General features: G+C 36.1%; 1 protein-coding gene across 1 annotated transcript in view; it reads right to left on the bottom strand.

Moving 5' to 3' along the window:
- The window catches only part of FBXO10 (F-box protein 10), a 641,472-nt gene that overhangs the window by 154,725 nt on the left and 474,395 nt on the right, over positions 1 to 12,352 (bottom strand). Inside the window, exon 8 of the mRNA XM_053702717.1 lies at positions 4,347 to 4,499. Within this exon, the coding sequence (XP_053558692.1) occupies positions 4,347 to 4,499 (153 nt within the window). The remainder of the gene's footprint in view (positions 1 to 4,346; positions 4,500 to 12,352) is intronic.

Below are 12,352 nucleotides of genomic sequence, written 5' to 3'. Positions count from 1 at the left end.
TAAAGTACAATGTGTGTGAAAAATAACACAAAATAATGACTACCCAAAAGTTTGACAAAGACTGGTGGTTGAATTAGTGCATGGAAAGTGTTAAAATACAAGCATTTGAAATACCCTAGGGTGTCTACTTTTCAAAAATATATGGTTTGATGGGGGTAAATTCCATTGACCAGCTTCAGAAATGTCCCAAATAGGACATGGGTGCATGATGACCGATGTGAAAATTCCAAGTTGAAAAACTGGAATGCGCTTCCTAAAATTAAGGCCTTTTAGCCCCCAGAGAACCCGACACACCTATACATGGGTGGTATCACTGTACTCAGGAGATGTTGTTGAACACATATTGAGGGGTTTTTTGGTAGTAACACATAACAGGAACTGAGAATCCATGCCTAAAATACAATGTGTGTGAAAAATAACACAAAATAATGACTACCCAAAAGTTTGACAAAGACTGGTGGTTGAATTAGTGCATGGAAAGTGTTAAAATACAAGCATTTGAAATACCCTAGGGTGTCTACTTTTCAAAAATATATGGTTTGAGGGGGGTAAATTCCATTGACCAGCTTCAGAAATGTCCCAAATAGGACATGGGTGCATGATGACCGATGTGAAAATTCCAAGTTGAAAAACTGGAATGCGCTCCCTAAAAATAAGAGCTTTTAGCCCCCCGAGAACCCGACACACCTATACATGGGTGGTATCACTGTACCCAGGAGATGCTGCTGAAGACATATGAGGGTGTTATTTGGCAGTAACCCTTAATATTATCAGTAAATGTATTCTTAAATTGCTATTTTGTCAAAAAATCAAATTATTTCCCCCCCCCCCAAACTTTGGCATAGATTGGTGGTAAAATGGTTGCATGAAAAAAGTCAAAATACCCCAAGTTTAATACCTTAGGTTGTCTTCTTTTAAAAAATATATACATTTGAAGGGTTATTCAGGGATTCATGACAGATATTGGTGTTACAATGTAACTATCGCCAATTTTGAAAAAACATGGTTTTGAAATAGCAAAGTGCTACTTGTACTTATTGCCCTATAACTTGCAAAAAAAGCAAAGAACATGTAAACATTGGGTATTTATAAACTCAGGACAAAATTTAGAAACTGTTTAGCATTGGTATTTTATGGTGGTTGTAGATGTGTAAGAAATTTTTTGGGGCTCAAAGTTAGAAAAAGTGCATTTTTTTTCATTTTTTCCTCATATTTTATATTTTTTTTTTATAGTAAATTATAAGATATGATGAAAATAATCATATCTTTAGAAAGTCCATTTAATGGCGAGAAAAACAGTATATAATATGTGTGGGTACAGTAAATGAGTAAGAGGAAAATTACAGTTAAACACAAACATCGCAGAAATGCAAAAATAGCCTTGGTCCCAGATGGTCAACAAATTGAAAAGTGGTCTGGTCACTAAGGGGTTAAATGTTATAAAGTATTTTAATAACAATGTTGGTTGTGCGAAGCTGGGGAATGGATAGTAAAGGTGCTATCTATCTTTTTAAACAATAACAATTTCAGTGTTGACTTTTTCCCACAGGATCTACTAATGAGATGTTTGAAATATATTGTGATCTAGGGTAACTCAATGTTTAGTTTCTATAAATATTCTAGTCTACTATGCTTTATAGAAACATTGTGTATCTGTAGTATTATAATTTGGGCATTCCCAGACCACCTTGTATTTATGGAGTCACCATGATATTTTTATTTTTTTCTGGGGTATTTTTTGTTCCAAGTAAAATCTTTAAAAGCTCATTGGAGTGTTAAATGTATTTATCAGGAATGGGTCTCAGTAGAGTTTGAAAAAGGTACAATATTCGAGGGAATGCTTTAATTTTAATTAAATTCATCCGTCCAAGCCAAAAAAATATTTTTTTCCAGCTTGCTAGGTCTCTTATTATTTTATCTTATAAGGGTATATAGTTGAGAGTGAAAATGGCATCCATCGATGGTGCAAGATTAATGCCAAAGTATTTTTTAAAGATAAATGGCCCCATGTATAACAGTTGTATTTTAATAGCTTATGACCTGAAATTGTCTATAATACCATGATTCACTGTAATATAAATAGTTACAGAGGTAAATCCATAAAAGAAAAATGCAAAGCTTTTCAAAACCAGTATGTGTTATTAGACTGTTTGCTTTTGTACCAAGAAAAGTTAGGCTTCCAAGAGGAATTGGAGTAGCCAGAAGGGGAATCTTTCTGACCCTTAGATTGCCAAAAGATACTAAATTGGCCTGTAGATCTAAGCTTACCTTTAGATTTCTTATCAGTGGGGCGGAAAAGCTCCCTTACCTACAGTGACTGTGGCAATAATAACATCCAGTCCAGGCCCAAGCCAAGATTTGGCCTGGAAAGGGAGAGAAAGCAGTCTGTACTTAGAAACCATATCAACAGACCAAGACTTAAGTCACAAATCTTGCCTAGCTAAAACAGCATTCTTAGCATTAATGCAAATCAATTCCACTGCTGTTTCCCAAATAAAGGTATTCACTGTTTTAAGACATTAATACAATCCTGTATCTCATCCAGAGTGGTTTTCCCAGAAACAAGTTTTGAGATATTATCACATCAAACAGCAGCATTGACCCAGGCTATGCTAACTGCAGGTCTAAACATAAAACATGCAAACTAAAAGGATCGCCTATGAAAATTTTCAAATTTTCTTTTTAAAAGTATCCTTAAAAGAGGAACTATCCTCCAAAGAAATAGTGGTACACTTGGCCAAAGTGAAAATAAACGTATCCACCTTAGAAACAGTTTCCAAAATCTCTGTATTAAAAGAAGGGGGAGGAAACATAAAATGTAAATTTGGTAGAAAGTTTAAAAGGAAAACCTAGCTTCTGCCGCTCCTTAGAAATTATTTCAGAAACTGAATTAAGCACGGGAAAAGAGGAAGGGTGCTTATACACACATATATATCCACATATACTGCGTGCAACCATAAATGTATAAATCAAACCAGTTAGGTAGGAACAAAACAAAATGAAAATAAATGTCTTCATACGAAGGTGAACTGCAGTAAAAATGGTTCTGGATGAAGCTGAGAGAGGCTTTAAATGAGATAAACAAATTAGTTTTATATCTAATCCAGACAAGTGCTATCTTGTACATTGTGAGCATGCTTAGGTTACTATGAAAACAAAACATACTAAATTATTTTTGTGTTGCTTGAGACTCCATAGAAAAACAATGTATTTTGCATTTGAAAAGACAATACATTCTTATATTTTAAAAAAAAGCATAATACATAAAAATATATAAGCAGACCGCATAGCAATTGTGATGCTCAATAGGAGAGACAGGTTATGGGGAATCTGCAATCTCACACAGTAAATCAGTGCTGCCCTTTCTACTGTGTTATTGTGTCAATTTTATTTTTTCCTTTGGGATGTAAATATATTTTTAGATTGTATGGACAAACTATTCTGTGTCTGTGAGGATGAAGAATGTATCATAAAAACATTGACTGGGGAATATAACTTGGTAAACCAAAATGTCAAGGAACTGATTATTATATGGATAAAGAGTGTTTGCAAAACAAATTATGTATACTGGAAGTGCCAATGTGAAAATACTATATTGATGAATATATTTTGAAAACCACATATGATGTTACAAACTGGATGAAAATAAATTTTTTAAATACTTTTAGATGGCACATATAATGCAGTGGCTACGACTTATACACAATTATATAATTATAAGAGTATTTTTTCTTTCTAAATAATTATTTGAAGTGATGGTAAAACCGACAGTTTAAAAAAACACTAAGATCACTAAAAGTAAAGTGGACTTTCAGTGATTACTTAGTAAATAAAAAGTTCTAAACTCATCCTTTCTGTTCCGCGACTCCTAGCTAAAGTCAGCGCCTCTGGCCGCCCACGGCACATCGTTCTTCAGTATTCTGTAGGCTATTGGTTCTTCTCTCTTCTGTAGGCTATTGATTTAGAGGTGGAAAAGTCACCTAATTGGTTAAGAGTTCAGTGCTGTGGGCGTCCGGAGCAGCTGACTTTTAGAAAGGGTAAGTTTAGCACCTTTTTTTTTTTTTACGAAGTGAAAGTCCACTTTATTTTTAGTGATGTTAAATCCTAGCATTTTTTTAAACGCTCAGATTTACCATCACTTTAAGTTTTAAATATAGCTGTGTAAAAAAAGTTTTTTTATAAAACTTTATTTTTAGGCTAACATGACATGCATGTACAGTATTAAGTGTACAACTAAGCCTTAAGGACTGATTGCTCACTGCCTGATAAGGAGAACATGCACTGCTTTATTTATGTACAGTGAAATGTTACACAAGCAACACATGAAAATGTAATGACATTTTTACCATATATAGTATTTCCTTCTATGAGACCTTTTCCTCGTTCTCCCACAACTACTCCATCAGAATACCCACAGCATATGAGGTTACTTCTTAGAAATGGATCACCACCTCTTCGGATATCCACGCCACCCCACTGATTTTCACGAATAACATTCTCTATTGGAGAAAAAAAAAAAGAAAAGAAAATCAAGCTTCAAATACATTCACATATACTGGAGATCCCCAAACTAATTTCCTATGTACATTTTAAACAAAAATCAGCTAGATTACGAGTTTTGAGCGCTATAGTGAAATTAACGAACGCAACAAAAGTGGTGTGTTTTTTTTACAAGTTTTAAAAAACCCGGCTTGTGAGGCCGATATGGAGTTTTTAAGCTCCATACCGCACCAAAAACAAGCGCTGTTTTGATGTGCTCGTGCACGCTTTTCCCATAGACATCAATGATGTCTATGGGAAAAAAGAAAATACAGTTTAAACCTAACACCCTAACATAAACCCCACGTCTAAACACCCCTAATCTGTTGCCCCCTACATTGCTGACGCCTGCCTACAGTTATTAACCCCTAATCTGCCGTTACCGTTATCGCTGCCACCTAAAAAGGTATTAACCCCTAATCTACCTAATCTAATATCGTTGCCACTATATAAAGTTATTAACACCTATTCCGCCGCTCCCCGACATCGCCGCAACTAAATAAAGTTATTAACCCCTAAACTTCTGGCCTCCCACATCACTACCACTAAATAAACCTATGAACCCCTAAACCGCCAGCCCCCCACATCGCAACAACCTAATCCTAATTTTAACCCTAACCCCCCCAACTTTAACATAATTAAAATAGAGCTAAATTAAAATTACAATTATTAACGAAATAATTCCTATTTAAAACTAAATACTTACCTGTAAAATAAAACCTAAGCTAGCTACAATATAACTAATAGTTATATTGTAGCTAGATTAGGTTTTATTTTTATTTCATAGGCAAGTTTGTATTTATTTTAACTAGGTAGACTAGTTAGTAAATAGTTATTAACTATTTACTAACTACCTAGTTAAAATAAATAAAAAATTACCTGTGAAATTTAATGGGAATCCCATTAAAACGTAATTTTTACGAGTGTGATACTGACGTTGCGTTACAGGCTAAAAGGCTTGCGGTACACCTATACCGACAAGTTTTGTAATGGCTGCGGTGCCGTTTTAACACTGAAAATAGCATATTTTCAGGGTTAAAGGGTTACTAAACCCAAAATCTTTCTTTCATGATTCAGATATAGAATACAAATTTAAACAACATTACCATCGACTTATATTATTTATTTTGCTTCATTTTTTAGATATCCTTAGTTGAAGAAAAAGCAATGCACATGGGTGAGCCAATCACACGAGGCTTCTATGTGCAGCAACCAATCAGCATCTTCTGAACATATCTAGATATGCTTTTCAGCAAAAAATATCAAGAGAATAAAACAAATTAGATAATAGAAGTAAATTAGAAAGATGTTTAAAATTGCATTCTCTTTCTAAATCATGAAAGAAAAAATGTGGGTTTCATGTCCCTATAAAAGCCGTAACGCACAACTCGTAATCTAGCTGAAAGTGATTATAATGTAATAATAATTTTATTTTGAGACATTATCTTTTCTTTAGTGTAAGTATAATGTAATGCGTCTCCAGGCCAATTCCGCCATTAGTGACCAGCCAATTCCGCCATTAGTGACCAGCCAATTCCGCCATTAGTGACCATCCAATTCCGCCATTAGTGACCAGCCAATTCCGCCATTAGTGACCAGCCTTCCATGTAAAAAAGTCTGTCTGCCCCACATATACTGTTGTCAGGCAACACTCATAATATGTCCTCTGAGCATAGCAGCTAACCAGTTCTCCACAGAACAACATCACATGTATTAAATGAGTAGCTCCCTCTGCTCTGTGAGTCTAAAACACCATAGATTGTATGAAGACACTGTGTAAACACTTATCTATGGCAACATCATTCATAAGAGCTTAAAGGGGCATTTTACCCAAATGCTGAATTATCTGTAAAAAGCTAGACTAGAAAATATGACCTGCATATTTCTATGTAAAAAAAGAAGATATTTCACTTCAAAATGTCCTCATGAGCCCACATCCCATTGTAAAGGATCTTTAAGCAGCCAATCAGAATGCCAGTCCTGGGACTTGCAAGGGAGCGTGGATCTGGTATGTGCAGGCACAGTGACTGTATTAAATCATGAACATGGAGATGCAGCAGCCATAAGTAAAACTTGACTTTTATTTGTCTTCATTAAAATATATAGGTAAACAAACATAGCGCTTAGCGTAGTAGAAATCTTACGCGTTTTGGCAATAGTGCCGTACTCATAGCTCACTAAATTTCCCATCAACATACAGGCTTTAAAAAGGGATTAAAATCATCCTATTCGCAAATAGGCCAAATGGTGGGGGCTAGTTAAGGGAAGCTCACCTTTTAAAGATATATTACCTCCATAGCACACAACCTATTCCAATATTGTAAATACATAACTTCACATTAGTAGCTATACTTGTACATCTAAAGCCTATTATATGCAATTGATAGTTACTACAATTGTACCCTTAGCAATGACATATATTATCTGCCACTAATTAATATGAGGGAATCGAGGGAACTTTACTAAATTTACAAATTCATCAACCACTAGTGTGAGATACACTGTCTCTGTCCTCACTGGGGCTCTGTGTATAATTAATGTTAAAGAATGTTAGTCAAAATATGTACATATACAAATTCCCACATTGTCTATGGGGCATATATATATATATACAGTCAAAATATGTACATATTTGTACATATTATACAAATTCCCACATTGTCTATGGGGCATATATGCATTGCCTTAAACAACTTTTTATATTAAAGGGACAGTCAAGTAAAAAAAAACTTTCATGATTTAAATAGGGAATGTAATTTTAAACAACTTTCCAATTTACTTTTATTACCAATTTTGCTTTGGTATTCTTAGTTGAAAGCTAAACCTAGGCGGTTCATATGCTAGTTTCTTAGACCTTGAAGGCCGCCTCTAATCTAAAAGCATTGACAGTTTTTTACCACTAGAGGGCGTTAGTTCATGTGTTTCACATAGATAACATTGAGCTCAGGCACGTGAAGCTCCTAGGAGACAGCACTGATTGGCTAAAAATGCATGTATGTCAAAAGAACTGAAATAAGGGGGCAGTTTGCAGAGGCTTAGATACAAGGTAATCACAGAGGTAGAAAGTATATTATTATAACTGTGTTGGTTATGCAAAACTGGGGAAAGGGTAATAAAGGTGCTATCTGCATTTTGAAACAACAAAAATTCTGGTGTTCACTGTCCCCATTATTTAGTATGTGAGTTGGTAACCAAATTAAATTAAGATGGAGCCAACTAAATATCAGGAGCATTATGGAACACCAATATATATATATATATATATATATATATATATATATATATATATATTAAGTGTAGCTCAATCTGTCCTTGACCTCAAATACTTTTTAAAAATTGATGAGGTCGTATTCCGAATTAAGACCTCTAGTGTATCTGGTCTGAAGCTGGAAAATACAGAATACTTCCCTCTTTGCTAATATATGGTCTATGTCCCCACCTCTCTTCCCAACATCAACTGATTAAATTATTGTCCATTTAAAACTTGTAGCATATATATTATGGACCCTGTTGAAATGTTGGACTAAGGGGGTGGTCAGGGTGCCTGCCTTTATATTAGAGAGGTGCTCCCTAATATGGGAACGCACCTCCCTAGTCGTCAAACCTACATACTGTAGATGACACCTGGTACAACCTGCTAGATAAACTGCATATACGGTTCTACAATTCATGCACCTTTTGTGGTTATACTCTGTTAGTAACATAGCTTTTGAAGCCTTCCCCTGTTGTGAGGTGATTGCATGCTTTACAGGTGGAATTGTTACATCTATACACTCCCTTGAATCTTAAAGAACTCCTATCCTCTCTCTGTGTCAGTGATGTGCGGTGACTTCAGAGGCTGGTGAGGCAGTGTCTAGGAATCGGATACGCCTTCATTCTTTAGATATCCTTTGTTGAAGAAATAGCAATTGCACATGGGCGAGCCAATATCTATATGCAGCCACCATTCAGTATCTACTGAGCATATTTAGATATGATTTTCAACAAAGGATAGCTGTTTTTCTTCATTCTTTTGATATCCTTTGTTGAAAAGCATATATAAATATGCTTAGTAGCTACTGAGCATATTTAGATATGAATTTCAACAAAGGATATCAAAAGAATGAAGAAAACCAGATATCCTTTGTTGAAATTCATATCTAAATATGCTCAGTAGCTACTGAGCATATTTAGATATGCTTTTCAACAAAGGATATAAAAATAATGAAGAAAACCAGATATCCTTTGCTGAAAATCATATCTAAATATGCTCAGTAGCCACCGAGCATATTTAGATATGCTTTTCAACAAAGGATATCAAAAGAATGAAGAAAACCAGATATCCTTTGTTGAAATTCATATCTAAATATGCTCAGTAGCTTCTGAGCATATTTAGATATGCTTTTCAACAAAGGATATTTAAAGAATGAAAAAAAAAATCAGATATTAGATGTAAATTGGAAAGTTATTTAAAATTGCATGCTCTTTCTAAATCATGAAAGAAAACATATTACAATTGTTTTTAGCCTGGCCCAATGGTGTTTTGGGCACAGAAATTGATGCCAACACTGGCATAGATAACATAATTCTCATTTTTGAATAAGTAACAGATATTTTCAAAGGGTTAATAACCATTGGGACACTGATTTCACTATGAATATATACAGGGTAGATCCATCTCCATGCCTTGCAATTGTTTTTAGCCTTGCCCAATAGTGTTTTTGGCACAGAAATTGATGGCAACCCTGCCATAGATAACAGAATTCTCATTTTTTAATAAGTAACAGATACTTTCAAAGGGTTAATAACCATTGGGCCACTGATTTCACTATGAATATATACAGGGCAGATCCCCTTCCATGACATGCAATTGTTTTTAGCCTGACCCAATTGTGTTTTGGGCACAGAAATTGATGCCAACACTGGCATAGGTAACACAATTCTCATTTTTGAATAAGTAACAGATATTTTCAAAGGGTTAATAACCATTGGGCCACTGATTTCGATATAAATATCTACAGGTTAGATCTCCCTCCATGACATGCAATTGTTTTTAGCCTGGCCCAATGGTGTTTTGGGCACAGAAATTGATGCCAACCCTGGCATAGGTGACATAATTCTCATTTTTGAATAAGTAACAGATATTTTCAAAGGGTTAATAACCATTGGGCAAGGCTAAAAACAATAGCATGGCATGGAGGGGGATCTACCCTGTAGATATTCATAGTGAAATCAGTGGCCCAATGGTTATTAACCCTTTGAAAATATATGTTACTTATTCAAAAATGAGAATCATGTCACCTATGCCAGTGTTGGCATCAATTTCTGTGTCAAAAACACCATTGGGCCAGGCTAAAAATAATTGCATGGCATGGAGGGGGATCTACCCTGTATATATTCATAGTGAAATCAGTGGCCCAATGGTTATTAACCCTTTGAAAATATATGTTATTTATTCAAAATAGTAATATTTGTAGTGGTGCCAACGTATGCCCTTTTTTCAAGTTTGTATATCTGTTATATAAAGAGATTCCACCTCTGTGTAACTACATTTATATGAATCATATTATTATTTTAATAAAACCAATTTTTTTATTTTAAAAAAAATTGAATAAGAAACCAACTTCCATGAATAAGAAACAGAATTTCACGAATAAGAAACAGCTTGAATAAGAAACCAACTTCCTTGTCGTGTGACTGAGCCTGCTGGGGCCCTGGGCCATCTTTTCTTTTCTTTTAGGCGGCACTAAGTTGAAGTTAGATAACTTGAGTTGAACTTGTCAACTTGATATACATTTATTACAACGAACTTGCAGCCTCGCTGCCTCTATAGTCAAGGGAAGTAACTTGACTATTTTGGCAGCGAGGCTGCAAGTTCGTTGTAATAAATGTATAAGTTCAACTTCAACTCACGTTATCTAACTTCAACTTAGTGCCGCACTGCCGCCTAAAATAAAAGATTGGCCCAGGGCCCCAGCAGGCTCAGGAGTCACTATAAAAGGCTGAGGCCCGCCACCGCCACTGACAGTCTGAGTGACACCTACCTAAATCAATCTAATCACAATTATTATATCACATCGAACTTAGTGCCGCACTGCCGCCTAAAATAAAAGATAGGCCCAGGGCCCCAGCAGGCTCAGGAGTAGTCACTATAAAAGGCTGAGGCCCGCCACCGCCACTGACAGTCTGACTGAGTGACACCTACCTAAATCAATCTAATCACAATTATTATATCACATCAAAGTCGATTCGAAGTTAACACAGTCACACAACAACAGAAGACAGTGAGTCAGTCAACCTGAACCCCGCCACCACTGACCTACCTAAAAAGATGCGCCGCCGCCAAATATAGATAACAACAACAAGTTGAAGTAGTCTTCTACGCTCCGGTTGCAATCAATGCTGACTGACTGTTAATAACGGTCGTTGTTCAGTACCTCCACCTCCACGTCTGACTCTAGTCTGCGTTGAGCTGCTCTGAGACACGTGACCGCACGCGGAAGGATCTATTTCATTCCCGCCCGGCACTCAGAGACAGCCAGCCCCAGTCAGATTCAGACGAGTTCTGAATTCTGAATCTGATTGGCTGAGAGTCAGACTAGAAGTGAGACGACTGAGAGGCGGCCAGGACGGAGGCTAGCCTCCTGTGGAAGCGTATGGGGCGCATTGGAGAGCACTGCATTAGCACCTTTTCTCCTCTGGTGGCAGTCTCTCAGCGTCCCATACACTTCCACAGTAGTCAATGCATTCATATTGCGCAATGCAAGGACAGCCGGCTGTCCTTGTCTTGCGCAATATGAATGTATTGATGTATAAACAGTGAGTCGGTTTTAATAAAATTTACACAGAATCATGATTTTGGTGGAGGGGTGGGGGGTAGGGGGGGTCACCTTATTTTATAAAAAAAAAATATGAAAAAAATAATAATATTTTTTTTATTTTTTTATTTTAAATAAATGCTGCCTGTAATTACATAGATTGGCCAGGGGAGGCGCTGCCTCACCTGCCTCCTGTGACTGCACGTCACTGCTCTGTGTAGTTTTTAGTTGTGTCGGTGCTAAAATGTTTCCGAAAGAGAGTCCTCTTCTAAATGCACATTTGTAGCCTCGTTGTATAGTTTCCACCAAGGCATCATCTGCTGCCAGTTATCTAAAGTGCTTCTGCACTATACCACAAATTTTGTGATACTGAAGTGGGGGTAAGTGGAACCCTGCATACATTAGTCGTTACTAGTAGTGCTATAATATCACCAGGGAGAACTTTTGAGCGCCATTACAGGGGAATACCGTACATAGTACGAGAAGAGTGTTTATTGGTACAGGTGCACTCAGGGTCTCCTCTAATGGGGAGAAAGAATTTACTCCGGTGAGCTGAATACATTTTGAGCTAATATATCTTCTTTTTTTACATAGAGATGTCCAGCTTATATTTTCTTGTCAGCTGTTTACATATATGCTAAAACACCTGAAAGTGATGCAGCATATGGTTAACATATCTCTTTAAAAAGACATTACATTCAAGGTAATTCTACATCAAAAGTTTAATTTATGCATAGTGAAATTCCATTCAAAGATGGAAGCCACTGTGTTCTGGTGTCCCATTTGTTTTTCAACATTAAGAACTCTTTGCTAATTAATGTCTTACCAGGGACAGTCTACTCCAGAATTTTTATTGTTTAAAAAGATAGATAATCCCTTTATTTACTGTTAAATTAATATACTTTTTACGTCTGTGATCACCTTGTATCTAAGCCTCTGTAGACTGCCCCCTTATCTCAGTTCTTTTGACAGACATATTTTAGCCAACCAGTGTGTAAAAATGCACTGAGATAAGA

The sequence above is a fragment of the Bombina bombina genome, chromosome 2 (assembly GCF_027579735.1).
Source record: "Bombina bombina isolate aBomBom1 chromosome 2, aBomBom1.pri, whole genome shotgun sequence".
Classification (NCBI taxonomy): domain Eukaryota; kingdom Metazoa; phylum Chordata; class Amphibia; order Anura; family Bombinatoridae; genus Bombina; species Bombina bombina.
The sequence above is the reverse complement of the archived record's forward strand: the minus strand, read 5'-3'. Positions and strand labels throughout refer to the sequence as shown.